General features: G+C 38.6%; 1 protein-coding gene across 1 annotated transcript in view; it reads right to left on the bottom strand.

Annotated features, from left to right (window-relative positions):
- Positions 1–25354, bottom strand: part of LOC124144523 — a 32875-nt gene extending 7521 nt beyond the window's left edge. Inside the window, exon 1 of the mRNA XM_046513965.2 lies at positions 25204–25354. Within this exon, the coding sequence (XP_046369921.2) occupies positions 25204–25255 (52 nt within the window). The 5' untranslated portion in view covers positions 25256–25354. The remainder of the gene's footprint in view (positions 1–25203) is intronic.
- Between the last annotated feature and the right edge of the window lie 247 nt (positions 25355–25601).

The following is a 25601-nucleotide window of genomic DNA, read 5'->3' as shown; positions in this document are numbered from 1 at the left end:
TTACATTGTTGTTTACATTCAGCACAACAACATCGCAGTATCATATAGCAAAGCCAACATCTCAGACAAAATCTCAAAATCGGCAAGAAGATAGAATAAAACTGTGCACCGATTTCAAAATTTCAAAATTTGTTACTGTCGTTAAATTTGAATTACCATTTACAATTGATTATAAATCGTAGCCTTTTACGAAATAATACATGTTTTGCCTTACTGTACTGTTTAAGGGACACGTAAGAAAGAAATGAAGTGCATCTTCCGTATGATAGCCACAACAACATCTCGGGCTGTCGGATATAAATCTGGCAAATTTGTCGGCGTCAAGATAGTGCACTGCAGCCAAGCCTGAGACAGGAGTGTATAACCTGACAGAATCTTGATCCATAATTTGTATCAAAGTATATACCATTCCTATCATTGCTTTTTATAAAACTTTTAAAACTTCCTAAGCTACTGGCATTGGTGTATCCAAATATTAACTGTATCTGGAATAAATGATTTGGCATAATTATTTGATTTACACTTTGTGGTTTGCAGCTATGAGCAGTTTCTCAAATTATAATCACTTGCATTCGACACTCTATTAGGAACTAAGGATGAGAGATAGTCCGGTACTAGATTGTTAACCATTTTATAAAAAAATATTTAACTTTTGAAAATGCCTTCTTTCTTCTAATGACGTAAAATTTGTTTCTTTATCAAGTTTACCGTAAATTGTGCCACGGACAGCCCCACAAATAGTTCTGAGTGCATCTAGATTTAGTTTTTCAAGTTCTTTTCTGCAGTTGTCCCATATGTGGAAACAATAATCAAATATCGGTAATATTAAAGATTTAGTTTCAAGTGTTTTTCGGGGACACTGGTGGCCCAGTCGTCTAAAGCGCCGCGATTCGCTGTGCAGAGTTGCGTCCTTTGGACACGCCAGAAACCCATGATCGTGGGTTCGAATCCCGTTTCGCCCCGATTATGTTTCTAGGTTTGTCAGCATCTTACCCGTGCACGTGGGTTTCACCAAAGTGGTAAACGTCTGAGACCTGCATCACTTCGGCCTTTCCTCCCACATTAAGCTGACACGCCGTGATATAACTGAATACTGTTAAAGGCGGCGTTAAAACCAACTCACTCACTCCAGTGTTTTTTTCTATTTAAACGATACTTGAAACTACTGAGACAGTTAATCATTGGACTGACTTTCTTGACTAGGCTATCAATGTGATCGTTCCACATACAATCTTCTTGGCGAGTAAGTCCTAGATGTTTATTAGACTGAACTTCCTGAACAATAGTGTTACTCATTTTCAAAACTGGTTTTACATTTCATTCGGGAAAATTGGATAGATACCGTTTTATTAGGGTTGAAATCGACCTGCCAGTTTTCTGCCCAAGAGGATATTCTACTTAGATCGTTATTAAGACAATGTGCTGTTGTATTCGGGTCATTTACCACGACATATAGGGATGTGTCATCGGCAAACAATCTTATATTGTCTATAATGTCGTTTATGAAAATTAGAAACAGTAGCGGTCCTAAAACTGACCCTTGTGGAACTCCGGCCGTAACTGGTCGTAAGTCTGAACTATATCCATTGATAACAACCCGCTGGCATCTATGTTTTAGATAGCTTTCAAACCATCTCAATAATTTCCCTTCAATACCATAGGATTTGAGTTTATGGATAGTGCCTTTGTGCCAGACTTTATCAAAGGCCTTACTAATGTCGCAAAAGACTGCTCTGATTTCTTTGCCTTTATCTAATTCTCTAGCAATGAAATCATATAAGTAAGTCAGCTGGTTAGCGGTAGAATCTCCTGACATGAAACCTGATTGAAGATTTGTAAGCAAATTATTATCTTTTAAGTAATTAAAAGCATATTTGAAAACGCATTTTTCGAATACTCCGCGTATTTTAGCCACGCAACACGTGAGAGCTATAGGTCTATAATCACTACATTCATTAATATTACCTTTCTTATAAATAGGCACAAGGGAAGCTTCTTTCCAACTTACCGGAAAAGTAGACTTATCCAGGGATACAATAAACAAATTAGCCAGTCGATATGATATCGCTGAAGCACTTAATTTCAATTATCTATTGCCGATACCGTCGGGCCCTGTTGCTTTAGTTACATTAACAGATAGGAGAACATTTTGAACTTCCTTTGTTGTTAGAATGATAGTAGAGAGCGATTTTTCTGTTTTAAGCTTAATATAAGGGAGACTTTGATCAGGATATTTAACAGATGCCTGGTCAGAGAAATAATTGTTCATCACATTTGCAATCTCTTGTATCATCATATGTTTATGGGAGGAAACTTTGTATTGCTGGTGCCCCTTAGATATTTTTTCACAAGCCGCCACCATACTTTTTCACCTTACGCATCATTAATTTTACTATCAGTCTTGAGTACATATTTTCTCTTTGCAGTGCGAACATAGGAGATAACACGGTTTCTTATTTGACGAAATTTAGTCCAGTCAGAATCAGTCGACGTATCTCACTTTGTCTCAGTTAAGCTATCAATAATTTCTTCATTATCAGCCATGTTGTAATTATAGATTTTTCTTTAAAAATTTGCATTGCCAGGTATGTTTGCCTTAATATTTACGAATATAGGGCAATGATCACTGCATATAGGATCAGATACACCCGAACTCCACACACTGTTACAAACAGGAAATCAATCAGAGTTCTGGAGGTAGGTGTAATCCTGGTGGGCTTAGTTATAATTTGGGTCAACCTATATAATGCTTTTAAGTGATCTATCTTGCTCTTACTTTCTCTAAGAATACCTAGATTAAAGTCCCCAGCTTTAATAGTTGGTATATTCAAATCTATTGCATTACATATTGACTGATCTATCAAGTCCCAGTAAGCCACGCTTTTATCTGCCCTATAGAATGTCCCTACTACGTATTTACTGGTCTTGCATCTTACCTGTACCCATAATCCTTCGAGACCATCTACGCACAGATGATCAATATTTTTAACATATAAATTGTTTTTTTACATATACAGCTACACCCCCACCTCGACTTGGTCGATCTTTTCTAATTGGCAAATGAAAACCTGGAATTGAAATATCAACAATAGGTATGCCGTCATGCAGCCAAGTTTCGGTTAAGCAAATAATATCGTATGAATGAAATTCAGTGCAGAGTAGATCTACCTTGTCTTTAAACTCCTTACATTTAGATGAACAATCTTTAAATTACCATATTTTACTGGCCCAGGGTTTGGGTTAACATCCCTGCAACATAAGAGAAGTATCACTACTATAATAGACGTTCTTAGCTTATAGATACAACAGGAAGAGAGAAACAACAGTACTTTGTAAATTTGCAAGATGCCTTGCTATAACGACTAGAAGCAAATAATCCCACCGCCTGTCTATAATGCGCTACATCTACCGGCATCTTTTTTAACAGAATATATTTGTTTTCTATTGAGGCAGGCGGGGAGGTTACGCGCTAAGTATAAATTTGCAATGCTGAAGTGCACTATATATAACCAAAAACTGACAACAGAAAGCTGAATGAAAACCACAGAGAGAAGGAATGTCACAACACTCACAGACAAAACACGACCAACACAAAGTAATCTTTCGAAACATAAACAAAATCTATATACATCAACCGAAATTGTCGGTTGTAGAATAATAATAAAAAAAGCAGATTAATTTGGCAACTTTTTTCATTTATTCATCACAGCAGGTACAGCATTTATATATACATGTAATCAATATAATTTTGGTACATGGTTTTAAAAAAATGTACATATTTCCATACGATAAATTCTTGCCTGTAATGTCCACGTTCTGTGTCAGTGTATCACTGTTCAGTTTAACAAAGTGTGGAAGGAAGACCAAAAACTAAAAACGTTTGCATAGTTACAATTTGTGAATGACATTACCTTTGTAGCTTTGTAATAACTTTTTATCTCATGCTGTATGTGTTCGAAATGTGGCCTTAATCCTTTCCTACATTGTCTGTATATTACTTGTTTTGCTATTAAAAGTACAATATTCAATGGGTTGTTGTGTTTGCCTTGAAATCAAAACAAAACATTTTCTCTGTTAAAATCAATGGTTCCTTCCACAACAGATTTTAACCAGATATACAGTCTCTCCCAAATATTTCTCACATGTTCACAATCATACAACATATGGATTATAGTTTCAGGTTGATTTGTACAGAAAGTACACATAGGAGAATTAACATATCCATTTTTATATAAATATTTGTTAGTTGTAAGAATGTAGTGAATAACCTTAAACTGAAACCATCTAATATCCTCCCTTTGAGTGCACCTTTTTGCCATCAATATATGTTCTTGCCAATTTGTTTCACTAAATGTCTTATTTAGTATACTTTCCCATTTTTCAATGCCATGGAATTTAACAAACTCCTGTACTGATAAAGTCTTGTACAATTCGTTAATGCCCATATTTTGGTTTAGAAGATGTTATACGTTGAGTTGCATGGTTGGTCGAGGAGATATAGAATTGAAAATATTGTATTCCTTTGCCTTACAAAAGTGTTTGACTGCATTTACAACTCCATAATATTCTATATAATTTGTTTGGATTCCATACATATGCACAAAAGCATCAAATACATAAAATTTACCTTTGTCATCCACTAAATCCCCAATGAAGGCTACACCTCTGCTTGACCAATGTTTATAAAAGATTGGACTATTTCCTATTTGTATTCCATTATTTAACCATATAGGCTGTCTCATAATATCTTGACCAGTTTTCAGTTTCTTTTTGGACAGGTATGTTGCCCAAGCTTCTAAAACATCCTTCCAAAATACATTCATGGTATTTGGAGCAATAAATACATCAACATAGGAGGCATCTGCCAACCATAATCTCTCTCTATTTGGAATACAGCAAGCAACTAACTCAGTCCATTTTGAATGATAAGAATATATTCTTCTGATCCATGAAAGTTTTTGTGCTGCAACCACATCCTTTAAAATTGGCATGTTAATTCCGCCATGTTTAGGGGGTTGAGACATTATTTGTCTTTTCACTTTATCCAGTTTTCCCTTCCATACAAATTTAAAACATCTTTTCTGAAAAGTATCCATCACATCCTTTGGAGGGTTGGGTATGGTAGAAAAAACATGATTCAATTTTGACAGTAAGAGGCTTTTTAGGACTATATTTCTACCTTTTGGAGTCAAATTTCCTACCGTCCATAGGTTCATTTCTCTCTCAATTTTTTCAAGCTTTAGTTTATAATTATAATTTAGTTTATAAGCAGTTCCCCGAGCATTACTCTTATACGGACTTATGTAACATTCTTTATAGCCCCATTGCTGCTTTATTAATTGTTCTTGGTCAGCTGTGAAATGCACATCCTGTAAGCAGAATATTTGTGCCTTTTTACTTCTTAAAAATGTGAACACTTGTTTTCTTTTGAATGCATTATTCAGACCTATACAGTTCAGGGACATAATTTTAACTTATCTTTATACTGCATCGTAATTTTCAATGTGTACCACCTGGCTGCATATGCACATCCCCGTGACACCCGTCATCTGCCATTCGCATACCAACACCTCACACACGTCATGTGTGATATGCCGGTACACAAACGACAGAAGCCGGACACAGCAGAGACATGGACACAAGGCTTGCCCTCATCCGGCCTACACTACATACAAATGGTTACTTCCACACCCCTGTTGTGTAGAATGGTACTGTCCATTAACCCATTAATGATTTCATTCATTAATATGAATTAATGACCCGAGTACATGGGCCTTTGAACTTATCCGATGTTTTCATGGTGGTATCTGATCCTTGAGTTTGTTTTGACTGTTTATACAGGATGACTGTTATAATCCACTTTTAACAGGTCTACTCATCTCAAAAGTTTTTTAAGTGTGTATACATTACCTTACCTGATATAATCCAATCTGAGCATTTTAACAGGTCTACTCATCTCCAAATTTCTGTAAGTGTATATATACTCTTCAAAAAAGAAACCTGACACAGATGTAAAACCATTTTTTTCCAAATATCTAAAATAATTACATTAAATGGGAACCAAATAAGTCAAACAGAAAGATAATGTGTCTATAATTCGCGAAAACACATGCAAAGCACATAAACGTAGCGTTTGGGGATAAATTTTACAGCTTCATCCAAACATAACGGCCTGTAAAAAACGTGCAACACAGGATCCTGCATTTAGGCAGGCCAACCTGCTGAATGGGAGTAAAAATCCACATCAACGGCTGTTCATACAGTCCTTATAACGGCAGTAGAGGCGGTGACAGAATGCCAAGACTGAATGCAGCTCAACGGAACAACGCCATTGGGAGATTACAAGCTGGAGCAACTCAGCAAGAAGTGGCCAGGCACTTTGGCGTATCCAGACAGACAATCTCCGCACTGTGGACCCGATACAACAACACCAACAAAGTTGACGACAGACCAAGGTCAGGAAGACCAAGGGTGACAACCCAAGCACAAGATCGATACCTACGGCTGCGACACCACCGAGACCGCACTACCACAGCCACGTCTACAACTACACAGATCCCTGGGGTACGCAGAATATCAGATCCAACAGTACGCAACAGACTGAGGGAGGCTGGACTTTTTGCACGAAGACCTGTTCGACGTCATGTATTGACCCCACGTCGTCTGGCGGGCCGTCTGTTTTGGTGCCAACAGAGGGTTAGATGGGCACGTGCAAGGTGGAAAAATGTACAGTTTACTGACGAGTCCCGTTTCCTACTCACATATGCTGATGGGCGCGCACGTGTCTACAGACGTGTGGGTGAACGTTATGCCCCCAACTGTGTGCAGCAGGTTGTCCCATTTGGCGGCGGGAGTGTCATGGTATGGGCCGGAATTCATCACGGTAGTAGGACGCCTCTCGTGCATGTGGCAGGTGCATTGACAGGTGTGCGTTACAGAGACTTGATCCTACAGCCTTACGTTCTTCCTCACGTGAACGTTCATGGCGGACAGTTCCAGCAGGACAACGCTCGACCGCACATTGCACGTGTTTGTCAGGACAACATCCAGACATTACCTTGGCCAGCCTGGTCACCAGATTTGTCCCCGATTGAGCATCTGTGGGACGAGTTGGATCGTCGCGTTCGCAGGAGGAATCCACTGCTCCAAACACTTCCGGCGCTTCTTGATACACTTCAGCATGAATGGCAGCACATCCAACAGCGTGTTATTGACAACTTGATTGCATCTATGGGTCGTCGGTGTCAAGCGGTGATTGATGCACGTGGTGGGCACAACCGATACTGACATTTTCTGTACCCCTGTGACATTAACTGTATCGCGTACGTGTGTCTGTCTAGGTGACACGAATAATGTTTTGCACATTGTGTACATTGATCTTCAAACAGTGTTTCAATTATGGTTTCTGTGTCCTATTTTGAAACAATCGTATTATATTACATTTTGAAAGTCAGTGTCAAGTTTCTTTTTGTGAAGAGTATATATACCTTAGTAAGTACTATTGTTTCTCTTTACTTTGATCAACGAAATAGCTTTCACAATGTTAACAGGATCACCTCATCTCCAATTTAGGAATAGGTATATATGTTAGTTTTTAAGTTTGTGCCTCACCCTGAAAATGTCACATCTTCAAAGAGCTGAGTTCGTTACTTCACAGAGAGGCGGCCAGCAAGTACTACATGCTGGGTACCGGTACAGGTTGAATGTCAAGCGGCAACTTGCTGTTCACTGGAAGGGTATCACCATTGGCTGCAATGGCAGGTGCAGCACCATTGGCGACCACATTACATCAACCAAGCCTCACAGTCATCCACCTACCGAGAATGTGGAACACATCCGCATCATCGCCAGAATGAAGAAGCAAGTGAAGACAGACATCATCCTGCTCAGTAGACGCCGGACTCGACCGAGCTGTCGAAGATGTTGCTGCCACGATGCCGTCCTTTCCAGTGTCCAGGCTGCTCTCTACCGACATTGTGAATGGCAAGATGTTCCGAGTCGCCTTTTCCCTACTCCCAAACAAGACCAAGCAGACCTATGTCCGACTGTTCACCTTGCTGAAGGATGTTGTTGGCGCAAGGACTGGTATAGACCTCTCTCCAGACATCATCCAGAAAGACTACGAAGCAGCTGTCATCAGTGCCATCAGCGATGTCTTCCCAGCAAGTTCCGTCAGAGGATGGTTTTTTTCCACTACGCTCAGGCTCTGTGGAGACAAGTTGTGGACAGAGGCCTGTCCCGAGACTGCACCGACAACCCAGCAGTGCAGACGTCAGAAGAGCTGCAGCGTTGCCGCTTCTACCCCAAGCTGAAGTCCAAGATGCCTGGATTGAAGTGATGTAGCAAGGACCAGATGGGCAGCAGATCACCAGGTTCAACGACTACGTCACCAGCACATGGGTGGACTTCAATGCCACGTTCCCTCGAGCCCTGTGGAATCAACACGAGAACACCGGTCCACGCTCCAACAACCATCTTGAAGGTTTCCACAACGGCCTGAAGAGGAGAATGCCGAGAGCCCATCCCAACATCTTCCAGTTTGTCAAAGAACTCAAGAAGATCGAGACAGCAGATAGACGGTCAAGAAGGCAGATTGGACTGGGTGGTGCCATGAGACCTCGTGCTCGTGTTAAAAAGACCGAGATGCAACAGTCTGTTTACCTCCACATTCGTGTATTGTTTTTGCACTATTAACATGCTGAGGTGCTTATTGTCCACCTGTGTATTGACCCAAATGTATGTTTTAAAATACATACTGTACCTACAGAGAAGGGTTTCATTATAACATGAACAGAGATAATCACTCAACAAATAACATAGGATGATAATTTGGACTTCCATCGCTGTTTTCATCCCTCACTGTACTATCTTTAGTATTTGACATACTGTGTGCTGGTGATCATGGCTAGGATTTTACTTTTACTTATCTTATGTGCTGTAATCTCAATAGAGAAATGCTCCTTTACTCTAGCAGAAACACCATATCACTTTTGCCACACAACAAACATAAAAAAGCGCTAGTATATCACTAGTATGTAGTATGTCACAGCCAGTATACCAACTACACTCAATCATACCAGGCTCAAAAGACACCAAATTTGGTAATTTTCCACCAGGTACCAGTGTTTTTACTCTTCTGCCATGTCAAAACAATATAGTCAAGAAATATATCCATTCTTTTTTGCACTATTCCAACAAACAGGTAAATGTTATTCTTTGAAAAAGAACTTCTATTTGGTTTTAACATCAAAGTAAAAAACTGAAATAGTCTTCAGAAGAAATAGTATAGTTTCATTTAAAATCAGTGCACCACTGCAGCGATCTCATCATCGTATCAACGAAGTGAAGTATATCTATTTGACGATTTTCGTTTGTCATTTAACTTCCTGAAAGTGTTCACACAAAAATATGTTTAATACTATAATCTCGTTGGATCATAGTTTTTCCGACATCCATGTTTATCGTGATTACTCGCGCTGTAACCGGGGACGTAACATCACATAGACATTGTAAATACTCAGGTTTCTAAGAAAGAAATGTCTTTTATAATGATGTTCACAGTTTTTCATGTGATCAGATTGAAACTTGCGAATATTCTGACAACCAATAACACGGGGGTAGTATCTAGTAACTAGTCAGTGCATCGCTGTCATGACTTTTCAAGTAACTTCGGTATCGCATCTTTTTATCATTTATCAAGACAAACACCGGGAAACACAGCAGATTAGATAGCCATCTGATAAATGGTCAGTTTCATACCTTTGAGTGGATACGTATACACCGCAACATTCTAGCAAAGATCCATGTTAATGCCCCGTGCACCACAGAGAAAACCCGGAAGTAAACAAAAGTCTTATTATGACCGGAAGTACTTCTGATTGGTTGGAATAAGCATGGTCTATTTTAGGATTAAAAATCCAATGTTTATAAACAGAAGCACGTGGCTTTGTCCAACAGTTACACAATGAGAATACGAACCTTCATCGAAGTCCAAGAACGAGTATTATTGTGTATTTCCTGACAAAAATCCATTGAATGAAATATAAAGTCCACGTCACATGTACTGTTTGTACTTGAATCTAGGTTAACAGTGTTTTTCTGTATCAAAACGCACTTTTCATACGCCGAACTTCAACGACTTCACAGTAAATATCCATCGAAATCCAGGACGAGTAATATTTTATACCATATCCATGCCAAAATCAACTGAGTTGATTATAAAGTCCACATCACATGCACTGTTTGTACTTGAATCTAGGTTAACAGTGTTTTTCTGTATCAAAACGCACTTTTCTTACGCCGAACTTCAACGACTTCACAGTAAATATCCATCGAAATCCAGGACGAGTAATATTTTATACCATATCCATGGCAAAAATCAACTGAATTGATTAAAAAGTCCACATCACATGTACTGTTTGTACTTGAAACTAGGTTAACAGTGTTTTTCTGTATCAAAACGCACTTTTCATACGCCGAACTCCAACAATTACATTCTAAAAAAACAAAACTCCATAGAAATCCAGAAAAGAGTACCATTGTGTATTATATCCATGATAGAAATCAAACTGAGTTCATGTTAAGGTCCACGTCACGCGAACTGTTTGTACTTGAAGTTAGGTTGACAGTATTATACGTATGTTGAACTTAAATAACCTCACTTCATCCTCCGGGCCAATCGATATCCACTCTGCATCACTGTGTTTTCTGTAATGTAGGATAAGATTTATTCCCTTTTCCTGAATTCTGGATTTGTACTGAAATTTCTTTCGAATTTCGTATGCTTTGTTTGCTAGTGTCCATCTGTATTTTTTTAATGCAACCGGCAAGTCCGTCCTAATTAACATGCTTCTCTCTCGAAGCATTGCATTGTACTTATAACTCGCTCCGAGCAGTGCATCATGGTCCGTCATTGCCCCAAACTACACTATGACTGTCTTCGGCTTGTTCGCTGTTGTACCCGTCGTGTTGAAACGTGGAAGTCTGTGTACGTTCACAAAATTCATATTACTCACATTGGGAAGGCCAAGTTCCACAAAAAGGTCTCTGACACCTTTTCTGGTTCTCCACTGTCCGGTATTCCATAAACAAGTAGATTTGTCTTACGGTTGTACATTTCCTGTGTTAATATTTTGTTGTCAACTTCTCTGCGAAGTTGAGTCACATCGGTACGAAGTCTGTCAATTTCCGCCCTATTTGTTTCAATATCCGCTGCATTTGTTTCCACTGAGTGAATGAGTTCCTCTACCTTGAACTTCAAGCCTTCAACTTCTCTCTTCTTATTTTCATTTATGACATAATGTACAAAATTTTCATGTAAGATCTCCGACCGTTAAAACTATTCAGACGCTTGGATTGTGGACAATGACATCTGTGATGGACAAAATGAAGCTGATGTTCCTTGGGAGGATGTGTAGAAGCAACCACAGTTATGCCCGGAAAGGGTGTTCTATACTCACACGCAAAAGAAACGCAAGTCGAGTATGCAGTATACATGTTTTTTTATTTTCAACAGTAGAGACAAGAAATACTAATATGGCAAGATTGATAAAAAAATTGACTGAAGACAGTTTAATGGATTAAAAGGCAGATGACATAATTGTTTTTTTCAAATGTTAAGGGCTTGCACAGTTTCGGGTCAATTCGGGTAAAAAATGTCAGTCAATACCTGGTGTGACCACCATTAGCATTGATCACTGCCACACATCTCCTGTACATTGAGTGGATCAGACACATTTTGCACGCCTTTGAACCTCATCCCTCAAGTGTTCGATGGGAGACGTCGGATCACAGTGTCCCTGCTAATGAGTCGATTATGTGTTCCTATGGTCTGTCGAGCACTTTCACTTGCAGTTAGGAACGGATGTCGATGGTGTTGACGGATAATCTGCCGATCTTGTCGAGGTGTGGTGACCCTAGGACGACCGCTCCGAGGAAGGTCATATGTGGTCTGTGTAGCATTGTATCGATGCAGGAGACGGTAAATTGTGGTTATGTTAACGTTGAAATGACGGGCAAAATCTTGGACAGACTCTCCAGCTTCCAAACGTCCGATAGCCTGGTTTCTCTGAATTTGCGTTAGGCGTGGCATTGTTGACCAAGGAGTGGTAGGTCCAAGAACTGTATACCCACTACAGTTCGTGACAGTTCGTGCATTTTCGATTTCGCGAGAAATGGGTGCATGGTACCCACATATTCATTGAAATGGTGCGTTTTCGCGATTCGTTTTTTATGTTGCGTTTTTACTCGGGGCTTCCAAAATGCAACCAGAAATATTGATAACACCATCAGGCTTCACTACATGCTAAAACTCGTATCAATTTATGGTTCCGTGTTTGTTACGTATTTGTTTAAAACCACTTGCGTTTCTTTTGCGCGTAAGTATATTTGAAGTGTGCTCAATATATAACAGGCAGTGACAAAGGCAAGTCTGTAACACATGATCTACTCAATGTGTCAAAGAAGTATGAATTATGGACCATAATAGTTCACTTTATGAAAACTAACCAGTTTCCATCCAAGGATGTGTGGAACAAAACAGTAGAGACGAAAATAACAGAACATGAAACTGCTCATTGGCACACGAGTCTGCGAGATCACCCTGAATTAAACAGATTTATTAAAATTCACAGTAAGCTTGTACCTCATAGACTGTGGAATATGTGCATTCTGTACAATATACCAACTAGACCAATGTATAAACTTGTGAAGCTAGGAACACTACCAATAACACCTGGACAGTGTTTAATGTGTGATGAGGAGTGCGATGACACCATAAAGCACCAACTGCTTTGTTGTACAGCTTTAGCTGATGCAAGGAACACCCTCTAGGAACATCTATTTGACACTTTAAACCTCGAACAATCTATGTGTATTGATGACTGTGCAGATGACGAAGTCAAACTTGTGACATTGCTAGGTGGTATAACCCCTATTGTAGAGGATATGAGCCTTGTTAGCTGGGCTGAATTCATATCTTCTGTATCACGAGATATAAGCTCCTGGAACCTGCGATCAATGCTCTATCTATAAACAGTATATCTCATACCAGGACCACGACATGTAAATATTCAGTATTGACAATTTCTCTGCATAATGTTCGTGTAAATATGCTGTGTTAACATGATTCCAAATGTATATCACTCTCCGAAATTAATGGAGGAAATAAAGATCATTCATTCATTCATTATAAACGTTGATTTTATAGGTAACATATCACACGTTCGAGTATGATGGGAAACTCACAATATACATTGTAATGCATAAACGTTGTTTTTATAGGTTACCATGTCACCATATCACACGTTCGAGTTTGATGCTAAACTCACAATATACATTGTAATGCATAAACGTTGATTTTATAGGTTACAATGTCACCATATCACACGTTCGAGTTTGATGCTAAACTCACAATATACATTGTAATGCATAAACGTTGATTTTATAGGTTACCATGTCACCATATCACACGTTCGAGTTTGATGCTAAACTCACAATATACATTGTAATGCATAAACGTTGATTTTATAGGTTACAATGTCACCATATCACACGTTCGAGTTTGATGCTAAACTCACAATATACATTGTAATGCATAAACGTTGATTTTATAGGTTACCATGTCACCATATCACACGTTCGAGTTTGATGCTAAACTCACAATATACATTGTAATGCATAAACGTTGATTTTATAGGTTACAATGTCACCATATCACACGTTCGAGTATAATTGTAAACTCACAATATACATTGTAATATTTAAACGTTGATTTTATAGGTAACATATCACACGTTCGAGTATGATGGCAAACTCACAATATACATTGTAATGGATAAACGTTGATTTTATAGGTTACAATGTCACCATATCACACGTTCGAGTTTGATGCTAAACTCACAATATACATTGTAATGAATAAACGTTGATTTTATAGGTTACCATGTCACCATATCACACGTTCGAGTTTGATGCTAAACTCACAATATACATTGTAATGCATAAACGTTGATTTTATAGGTTACCATGTCACCATATCACACGTTCGAGTTTGATGCTAAACTCACAATATACATTGTAATGCATAAACGTTGATTTTATAGGTTACAATGTCACCATATCACACGTTCGAGTTTGATGCTAAACTCACAATATACATTGTAATGCATAAACGTTGATTTTATAGGTTACCATGTCACCATATCACACGTTCGAGTTTGATGCTAAACTCACAATATACATTGTAATGCATAAACGTTGATTTTATAGGTTACCATGTCACCATATCACACGTTCGAGTTTGATGCTAAACTCACAATATACATTGTAATGCATAAACGTTGATTTTATAGGTTACCATGTCACCATATCACACGTTCGAGTTTGATGCTAAACTCACAATATACATTGTAATGCATAAACGTTGATTTTATAGGTTACCATGTCACCATATCACACGTTCGAGTTTGATGCTAAACTCACAATATACATTGTAATGCATAAACGTTGATTTTATAGGTTACAATGTCACCATATCACACGTTCGAGTTTGATGCTAAACTCACAATATACATTGTAATGCATAAACGTTGATTTTATAGGTTACCATGTCACCATATCACACGTTCGAGTTTGATGCTAAACTCACAATATACATTGTAATGCATAAACGTTGATTTTATAGGTTACCATGTCACCATATCACACGTTCGAGTTTGATGCTAAACTCACAATATACATTGTAATGCATAAACGTTGATTTTATAGGTTACCATGTCACCATATCACACGTTCGAGTTTGATGCTAAACTCACAATATACATTGTAATGCATAAACGTTGATTTTATAGGTTACCATGTCACCATATCACACGTTCGAGTTTGATGCTAAACTCACAATATACATTCTAATGCATAAACGTTGATTTTATAGGTTACCATGTCACCATATCACACGTTCGAGTTTGATGCTAAACTCACAATATACATTGTAATGCATAAACGTTGATTTTATAGGTTACCATGTCACCATATCACACGTTCGAGTTTGATGCTAAACTCACAATATACATTGTAATGCATAAACGTTGATTTTATAGGTTACCATGTCACCATATCACACGTTCGAGTTTGATGCTAAACTCACAATATACATTGTAATGTATAAACGTTGATTTTATAGGTTACAATGTCACCATATCTCGCGTTCGAGTTTGATGCTAAACTCACAATATACATTGTAATGCATAAACGTTGATTTTATAGGTTACCATGTCACCATATCACACGTTCGAGTTTGATGCTAAACTCACAATATACATTGTAATGTATAAACGTTGATTTTATAGGTTACCATGTCACCATACCACACGTTCGAGTTTGATGCTAAACTCACAATATACATTGTAATGCATAAACGTTGATTTTATAGGTTACCATATCACACGTTCGAGTACAATGGTCGACTCACAATATACATTGTAATATATAAACGTTGATATTCTAGGTCAACAGTTTGTTGTATGAGGTCATCCCGTCACATACTAATTGTCACTCAGTGTCAAACATGTTATTCCATGCCACACAATGTCACACATTGTCATACTATGTCACACAATATCAGCATCTGGCCTATGTGTAAGTGATATCGTGAATAGCATGTTGTGAAAAAAAAGCCACTCAACTAAGTTGAGTTAAGTTGAGTCTTTATACACCCTGACATCCTGCTACGAGCATACATATGTCAGAATCCCTGTATTATGAATTCAGGCATATACCTCCAATGGCTAAAATAATCATTGTTTAGGAAGACTACATGTACAAAAGCCATTTTCAGTGATTTTGATAACCGATATTTATGCTTGAAAATGGAACGAGTTGACAACAGGCAATCACATCATCATTATCGTCGTCGTCGGCATCGGTGTAGTATTCATGTGGTCCTGTGTTTCCCTGTGTGAGTTTGAACCACATTTTAGGTTTGAGTGATTGAGTAAACGTATTGAGTTGGGACCTCCTGGTGATGAGGACTACTTTATCGTCAGTCGCGTTTCTTCACAAATATCACTCCTTCACGGACCCATGTTCCAGATAAGCGTTTGTCAGCTACAAGCTTACGGATTCCTGCAGCTAATCTCGCTCGCTCGTGGGTTGGATCATCATCAATGAAAACCTTTGGTTGTCGACCCTTTAGTTTAGATAGGTTTTGCATGACCTCGCGTTTTGTCCGATAGTAGAAGAACTTGACCAAGATAGGGCGGGGCTTTTCGGGGAATTTGGCAGGGTCACCAGTTCTATGAGATAGGTCGATGTTTCGAAGATCAACTTTAACACCGAGATCTCTAAATAAGTTTTGCACTATAGTGTCTGTATTTTCACCATGCTTCTGTGGTATGCCAGACACTCTGATGTTGTTACGTCGGCCATATTGGTACAGTTCATCAATTTGAGCTTCTTTCGATGCCATCCCCTGGGTCAGATCAGTAACTTTTTCTTCGAGATCTTTAACTTTGCTTTCACTCTGAACGTATTTCTCACATATTGATTGCAATTTGTCATCAAGACTTGCGTTAATCTCCGGTAGCAGTATGGTGACTAAAGCTTGACCCAGCTTTGATAATAGTTCAGGTGAGCTGAAAGCTTCAATAATGCGAGGTGTGAGGTCACCTGATATCACTGGAGTGTCCTGATCGGGAACATTATACAGGAAAACAGAACTTTCAGACAGTGATCTGGCACGTTTACAGAATGAGTCTGTCACTTCAATTTGGGGCGAGTCGGGCGAACTACGTCGACGTTTTGTTGGGAATGGGGAGTCTGACATCAATGTTATTATTCATACGTTTTCACAGTAATGTAGTGGCGTAGATATGATATCTAGTTGATAATACCATTAGAATGATGATCAGTGTATACGTTCAAATAGTACTCACTTTGACGTATTCAATATGGCCTCCCATCCGAATGTCACAATGACAAACACAATCCAGTTTCTTATTCAAATACAGTATGCTATCCAAGTAATAATCCACCTTTCATCCAATATTTATATCAATATTGTCATAACTGTTGAATTATTAATGCTCCCCTCTCAGTTTCTGGAGGTTTTAGCTCTATTTGTTCACATTCTCTAGTGACAGCTCAGACAGCCACGTCCGTTCACCTTCCCAGCATGCATCTGTAATCTGTAGGCTAAATGTTTAAGAAAATATAGCAGATATGAGTAAGACAAAACTTCGCATGATTTGTTTGTTGCTGATCACAGATAGTGGCACAGGCAATTACATTTAGTCGCGCATAGTTTGCGGGGGCGTGAGAGAGACCGTTGAGAAGTGAATAAATATAGATCTATGGTCAAAGACGCATTCTCTCACATTTAATTATTTTTCATGACTAGTTATTAAAATGTTTTAAAACGTTTTTGAAAATTTATCACAAAAATAAATGTTTTTGACATGTTCTTAAAACGTTTGTCAAATCTGATATCACACAAACGTTTCGAAAACAATTTTAAAATGTTGTGACAAAATGCCTTGTTGTCTCGTGAAATGATGTCGGAATGACGTCACACTTACGTCATATTTTGCACCCGCCATCATCAGTTCAATTTACTCTACATCCATGTGACATTGTGCAGCAAGAGCTGGATCGTCGAACTCTGATTTCTTAGGGGATACATTTTCAAAAGCAGTATCCGCTAATCTAAGCAGTATCTAAATGACATTGTGTAAATATAACATTTGTTACATTTCACCACTTTCTAAATGGCAGTGTGTATTCATAGCTTTCGGGACCCGTGAAGATTCCGGGGTAGAATAGTTCTTCAGCAACCCATGCTTGCCGTAAAAGGCGACTATGCTTGTCGTAAAAGGCGACTAGCGGGATCGGGTGGTCAGGCTCGCTGACTTGGTTGATGAATGTCATCGATCCCAATTGGTTGGATCGATGCTCATGAGATCATCAATCACTGGATTGTCTGGTCCAGACTCGATTATTTACAGATCGCCGTCATATAGCTGGAATATTGCTGAGTGCGGCGTTAAACAACAAACCAACCAAACCATAGCTTTCGGCCATGGGAGCCGTGCCAATTTACACTTGTCAGAGGGGTACACAAAGTACGTGAACTCGGGGTGCTTTGCAAAACGCGAATCGCTTGCAAGCCATGTACAGCGATTCGCCTTACAACAGTGCGCTAACTTTCAGCCGCTTGCAAGCGAAACAATCCCTGGCTGAGGTCGCTTCGTTCTCAAACTAAAATGGCGGCTGGCTTTGACAGCTGAACACGAAATCCTTGACTGGTTCAACGAGGAAATGAGCAAAGGTAGCTAACACCCCATCATCCTCAGTCTGCTCCACATCTTCAAAGAAGTCATAAATTTCAGCAGCTCTTCATCGAGCCTCTTTTATTACGTTCTTCTACGTCAAGGCAACCAAGCGGTAGTTGCGCCGCCATTTTGGAAGAGTGCGCATGCGCTTCGAACTGTTGCAGCGATTAATTTGCTTTCTCTAAGCGATTCGTGGCTTACAATGCGCCCCTACACTACCAGTTGTCGGATTTTCATTTCTATGGAAGCCTCGATGGCTGAGGGGGTTAGATAATAACATTCCTGAAAGCCTAACAACTTGCACCAGACACCAACCAACACAAGACGCAATGATCGAAGTGAAAACTTCAATGTGCATATGTGGAAATTATATTCCCTTATGTACTTGAACAATCATCAAATTCACATCAGCAATGAATGGCTTTTACCCGTGTTGAATGCAGAGCGTAATGAGTATTCATAGCGTATTCCAGAGGTCAGCCTGTGGCATATCATATTGTGTAGAAATACAGAGGGACGCTGTTGTACTTAAGTTGGCGAATACAACCACGTGTTTCTCACAGCCTCGTTTTATTGTCACGATTTGTTTGATACCAAGTTCTTTTCAAACATGATCTGTCGTTGCAATCTATTGTTAGTAATAGTCGAATTATTAAATGTGGCATTGAAATAAACACCCTGGTGTGAACAACCATGAAAATACATGTAGCTGCGCATGGACTTGCACACCACTTGATATTTGAGAATACTGTACAGAACATGTTTTATGTCTTACCAACTGCGGGGCGGTCGGGTAGCCTAGTGGTTAAAGCGTTCGCTCGTCACGCCGAAGACCCGGGTTCGAATTCCGACATGGGTACAATGTGTGAAGCCCATTTCTGGTGTCCTCCGCCGTGATATTGCTGGAATATTGCTAAAAGCGGCGTAAAACCATACTCACTCACTCACTCTTACCAACTGCACCTGTCACCCACACGCACAACAGTTAAAGATTGATGTGACGGTTACAGGCCGGCAAAGCCACATTTCGAAAATAGATAGCCCAAATTGATGTGGCTCTCGCGGCAATGGTTATGGTTGCGTGATTGTATAATGTGGCTCTCGCGGCTATGCTGTCAAAACATGCTTTGTGATTCTAACAGGTTACCGTATATAACAAAACAAGTCTTGTTTTCTCATTTTTTTATTCAACAAGGATAACAGTAACATATTCATCAAAACTTTACATTGATGAATATGAATAGCATATGAATAGCATAATGGATTTAATGTCATTACTGCAGAAGAAAGGGGGTCGCCCACGTGGTCAGCATATTCCATCTCACTCCGATGTTGGTTCAGGAGCTGGATCTTGAGGGACGCAATACGTGCATCGTTTGCCGTGTACTTCTTTCTTCGTGAAGGTTCTGACCACTGGTGAGAGAGTCTCAGGACTGTAACCTCTTTGAGTGACTGCTCTCGCTGAAATAGCTTCACTACCTCGTAGATGGTCGGGTGGCACTTCTTGGCAAGCTCCCTTACTTCGTCCCCCACCCACTCTTGGCATTCTTTCCAAATTTCAAAATTACTATATAAGCAACCCCTAATGCCCCCTCCGGGTTGCACAAACTCACTTTCCCCTTTTTGGAAACACATTAAATGGCCTGGCCGGGCCCGTGTGCGACATACGCTTGCAGTCGGAAAGCGCACGTTAAATCTCCAATATAAGTAAGTAAGTAAGTAAGTAACACCACGCTTAGTAATTTAAAAGTGGGACACTCATTTAAAGGTATCTCTAAAGAACACCACGCTTACTAATTTAAATGTGGGACACTCATTCAAAGGTATCGGTAATCGGATTAATTAATTACCCGCTAGAATAGGTTAAATGCACTCAGCTGAAAATGTGGCTCTGCCGGCAATAACCATTTCTGAAATGTGGCTCTCCCGGCTAGACACCGATGTGACGGGACTAAAGAAGAGAATGTGATCATACGACAACCGGAAACTCGTAATTAAATTCATATCTTCAATGAAGACCTTCAAAACATTCACAAAGGACGTTTGCAAGCGGACGCTTTAGTATTCATAGCCCATGTCAGCCTGTGTGTGTGTGGGCAGCCCTCGGCGACATAGTTCAAATTTCGAGATTTCGAAACATTATTTTTTCATTTTTACTTCCTTAGCGTGGACAACTAATGGTCCCAATGAAATCAGCAAAGATGAATTTGGCCACAGCATGGAGCGTTTCTGGACAAATGGGTTTCCAGAATTAAATTAATGTAATGAACCTACATAACATATTTCATCTTTGGATTAACAATATAATGCTTATTGAATATAGTTCAAGTTACAACTTTGTTATAATGTGGAACATATTTGTCTTCGCTGCAGTTAGGGGCAGAAGGAGACAAGAGCATTCCAGGAAATACACACAGAAATGTTAGGAGTATTGAGGAATACACCAAATACACCAGGGGCTGTGAATGATACAAACGTAAGTGCAGAAACTGTTGTTAAATACCATGAGCTACTTGATCAAGTATCTTTAGGTGGTTTGGGGCTTTAAATTAATGCTAAGAATTGGATTTGTATCTGCACTCAGCCATTGGCCGTAAAGTGGGTTGGGGTGTTCCTGGTGTACCACTTTTTGTATTCAATGTGACGCATGATACTGTTATATATAATATATATATATATATATATATATATATATATATATATATATATATATATATAAAATACCTGCTTTAGATTTTTTCAGAATTTGTTGTATGTTTCAGGAAAGTGGATCAAGGCAAAACCAAAGAAAGAATATTCTGACAATCAATAATTGTAAAGTTTTCTAAAAATATTAAAATTTCCACAGAACTGAGTCTTGAAGTTCTTTGTTGATTGAATGTTGAAGACATGGCATGGATTACCATGTCGGTCATTGGTATTGTGTTTTCTGCAGTACATGCCTGAGGGGTGTACTGTCCCTGACTATTTGTATCTTGTGACTGGGTGTTGTACGTTTTGAACATTGGCAGCAAAACACTGAGCTTTACCAACACTCGTTCGTTTTCAAAACATTTTAGAAACGTTATAACCAAATGTTCACAGAATTTTTTTTAAACGTTTCTGGAACCAGACAAAATCACATGAATAAAACGTTTTTAAAAGCATTTCTGCAATATTTTACAAAAACATTTTTGAAACGTTATAACCAAATGTTTCAAGAAAATGTTTCTAAAACCATACAAAATCACGTGAAGAAAACATTTTTTTAAACATTTCCAGAACGTTTCGTCAAATGTTTTAGGGATGTTTTTATAACAGTTTCGCGTTAACTGGGCTACTCGTGATCTATAAAGATTTCGACAAAGGGCGCATGTTAATTAATTTCGGATTTCGGATTGCGTGGATAATAGATTACTGCTCCCTTGTCATCCACGTTTTCTGGTATACTCTACACTTGAGTCTTTGTCGCCATTCACTTGCTGCTCAGTTAATGAATTTATTACAGGTGTAATGAGTGATAAAGGTTCCCATTTGGCATTTCTGGTGTCTGGGGTAATTATTCAATCTAAATCAAAGTTTGAAGTGAGGTGAAATGTGTATGATGTAATATGCACGTGGCAGCCCAGCAAGAGATGAATGATCAGTTAATTTACTTTTTTGTAAATCAACGGATCATTCCTAGCCATCGAAGGATTAACAGAAAATACGTTGATTGATTAATCACTGTTATCATGCAGAGTGGATATGTCAAAAGTAAGTGTTTACATGTCTAGGTTTACTAAAGCAAAGGGAATACACTCATATCATGGCGTGAAGTGCCGATGTAAAAACAACATACTTTGTTCAAAGGGTTAACCGATAATACGTTCAATGATTGCTCATTGTTATCTAACGCAAAGGATTTTTTTTAAGAACAGTGGACATTATGAAAATAGTTGTCACGCTGGCTTTCTCAGCTGACCTTTGAGACTTGACAACCACATGAAACACCTGAAACAAACTAAGTGATCAGTTGAGAAACGAATACGGGTTATAATATGCCGACACGATATATATATTTAGTTTAAAATATTTGATTGTTACAGAGACACGTGACATCGAATAAGTTTCATTGTACAGCTGCAGACGTGTGGTATATTGTTCCTTTATGTGGATATTCACGGATACATTCCTCGAACAAGGAAGCTGCCTAAAATTATACATATAAATTCGGTTGGTTGTTATTATGATATTTGCATTTTGTTTTCCTTCATTTGCTGTGGCATTGAATAGATTCATTCTTGTTCCTCTACGTCTTGGTTGGGAAGTTCTTCGATGCGCGATTCACGTTGTTTTCACAAGTCTTTTTCTTTGTAAACGTGTATATATTACAGCCAATTTGTGAAATGTGATTCTCTCAGGCAATTTATAAAATGTCTAAATATTTCATTTCATTTGACTGAAAATGGGGTCCATTTATTTAAATGATTTAGACGGTCAAAAGGGCTTTAGAGCACCACAATGTATGCTAGGATTAGAAGCCAAACAACATAGAAACAAACAATATAGAAATGTACTTTTAATCCTAACATTTTCAGTCTCTTGAAACATAAAAAATGTTTGGAATTCGCTATCATAACAATACAGATTGACAGTTTTCAGTCAATTTATGAAATAACTGACTATAATAAGTGAACATATATAATATATATATATATATATATATACCAAAATGAGGCAAATGTTCACTCGGTGTACATGTAATATGTAATAAAAGAATAAAGTCCACGTTACTCCAACAACTTCTTTATATCAGTTTCAGACATGGTACTTTCACTGTCTCATGACAGCTCTTCAGTGAAACTGACAATAACATATGAATGACTGCGACGTCATAATGTATTTACACACTCCAGCGACGACACCAAGTAATTTAACAATTGTAGGGAGACATTTGAATTAAAATATACAGTATTTTTAACAGTTACACTAATTCAAATATATATATATATATATATAAGTAGGTATATATATATATATATAAACACGATAAAATAAGCAATGCTCAGTGAAATATTTACTTTGTGTTGCAAGTTAAAATAGTGTGAACGAAAATCGCATAATTTCCAAGCAAGTGACTTATTAAAACTTCGTCACCATTACCGATGCTACCCACCGAGATACCTACATTTCCTTATTATTTCCAAAAATGTATTTCATTTTGTTGATCAATGTGACCATACGCCCTTACACTATCAATAAAAGTGACAAAAGCGCTTCCGAATGGCGTAGCACAGGTCGCGAACTTGTCTAGATTTCTGCTGTATCATCCGGGTACTCACGGGGGAAAAACAATAACAAAGTCAACAACCAGTCCTAGGGAATTGCTTTAGATCAGTGCCCCATTTAAAACGAATATGTCCGCAATACACAAACAATCACTTCATTACTGGCGAACATTTACCAACCCGCGACAACCGTGTCCACTCGGGGGTTATCCCAGCAATAAACTCTCATCTAAATTCACTACTGTTCTACTGTCGGCTAGCCACAATGGCTAGACTGGACCCTCGTGGAATGGTTCATGCCATAAAAGTCCAGCAACAGAACACTAATTAAGACGGGCCGACCTTGTGTTTATGGTCTGGCGAACACAGGTCAATGACCACTAATTAACTCAAGATTCACATCTCACTGTTTTGATTTTTCTCACTTTTCATTTGACATATTTGTCAAATTCGACTGAAACCCGATCCGTGTTACACGCATGACACACGCTTGCTCCACGGGTTGCACACGCGCTGCACACCCGTTGCACACGCGTGTCCAACGGGTGCTCAACCCGTGTGCAACCCGTTGAGCAAGCGTGTCACATGCGTGGTACACGCGTTTTTAACGCGTGTTAGGGGAATGAACTTCTAGGCAGTAGTGTAGGGTAGACAGTCAGTGCATTCAGCCATGACCTATGGTGTTTTAAGGTGTGTGTCAAATGGGACGTGTAACTAATGGGAAGATACCCTCTTTTTTACTGGATGATCCTCTATTAAAAAGGTTAAAATACTGGTTGCCTAGAAATACTCTAGAGATAATATATAAAGTCTTTCATATTCGATTTTCGATTATTGTCATCATATTTAGGACAATTGCGCACACAAACAGTCTCTGTTACGACTGCATTTGGACGCGCTAAGAAATATTTGTGATGCGGTTCCTCGCACTAATCATGATAAACTTTCTAAAGAAACAAGTTTCATATCTCTCAAAGAAGATGCCGTTTCAAATTGAAAACAGTTTATCAAATGCAAACGGTTATTGCACCTGAATATCTCGGTGATATCCTTCCAAAGTCTCAATTGATAGCAATTATAACCTTAGAGATGAATCAAAATTAAAACAATCAACCAAATTGTCACGGAGGTAAATGAAAGACACGCGACGCTACGAGAAAACAGTCCGTTAAATAGACAAAACGCTTTGAACGTTCTATAAACGCAGGGTTGTTATTGATGATCGCGAGACACTCCATATAGCGGTAAAACAACAATTACACAGAATAACATTGACATAATGTCAATATAACTTGATAAAAAAATCTCTAAAACAAATATGGGAAACTCCACGACGTCTTTTAATCGGATATGTCCATTCACAGAACTCATGAAGTATTTACAGTAAACTACGGTTATAACGAACTCAAAGGGACTACTAATTTTAGTTCGTTATAACCGTAATTCGTTATAAGCGAGTTCGTTATAACCATAGTTTCCTGTATCTTGAAATGTAAGCATACCCACTTTTTTCTCATACCGGCTATAATATCATGATATTTTAAAGACTCTTTCAAAAGCATAATAAATCATAATATTTAATGTTAAAGGCTAAAAAATATGTTATTAATATTTGGACACATACGTACCCTGAATGCAGCACAAGCATGCCCACAGCGTCAGTAGAAGATTCCGAGCCATGATTCGTGGTCACAGGCAGTGGTTGTAGGACAGTAGGGCCCAATATCAGCAAGCTAGTCTTGCATTACCGTTGGTTTCTGTGTTCTGACATGTAGAGTTAGGTTTCGTGGTCTTTTGTTCCATTTGCACCTCAAAGATCACGCTACAGTGATTTGCAATACTTGAATAACTTCCTGCTGTTGCCTCACAGGGAACGTCTAGCAAATATCCATATATTATCCCGTCAGTGTAGTCATACACAATTTAATACTCTTTTGTGGCACGGTGGCACTTTTATGGTTAAGTGCGTTAAGTACCTGTGTTGATGTTAGATGGTCACCACTAATATATGAACTGATTGAGCAAA

This window comes from Haliotis rufescens, unplaced genomic scaffold (genome assembly GCF_023055435.1).
Source record: "Haliotis rufescens isolate VD_foot unplaced genomic scaffold, xgHalRufe1.0.p SCAF_7, whole genome shotgun sequence".
NCBI lineage: Eukaryota > Metazoa > Mollusca > Gastropoda > Lepetellida > Haliotidae > Haliotis > Haliotis rufescens.
The sequence above is the reverse complement of the archived record's forward strand: the minus strand, read 5'-3'. Positions and strand labels throughout refer to the sequence as shown.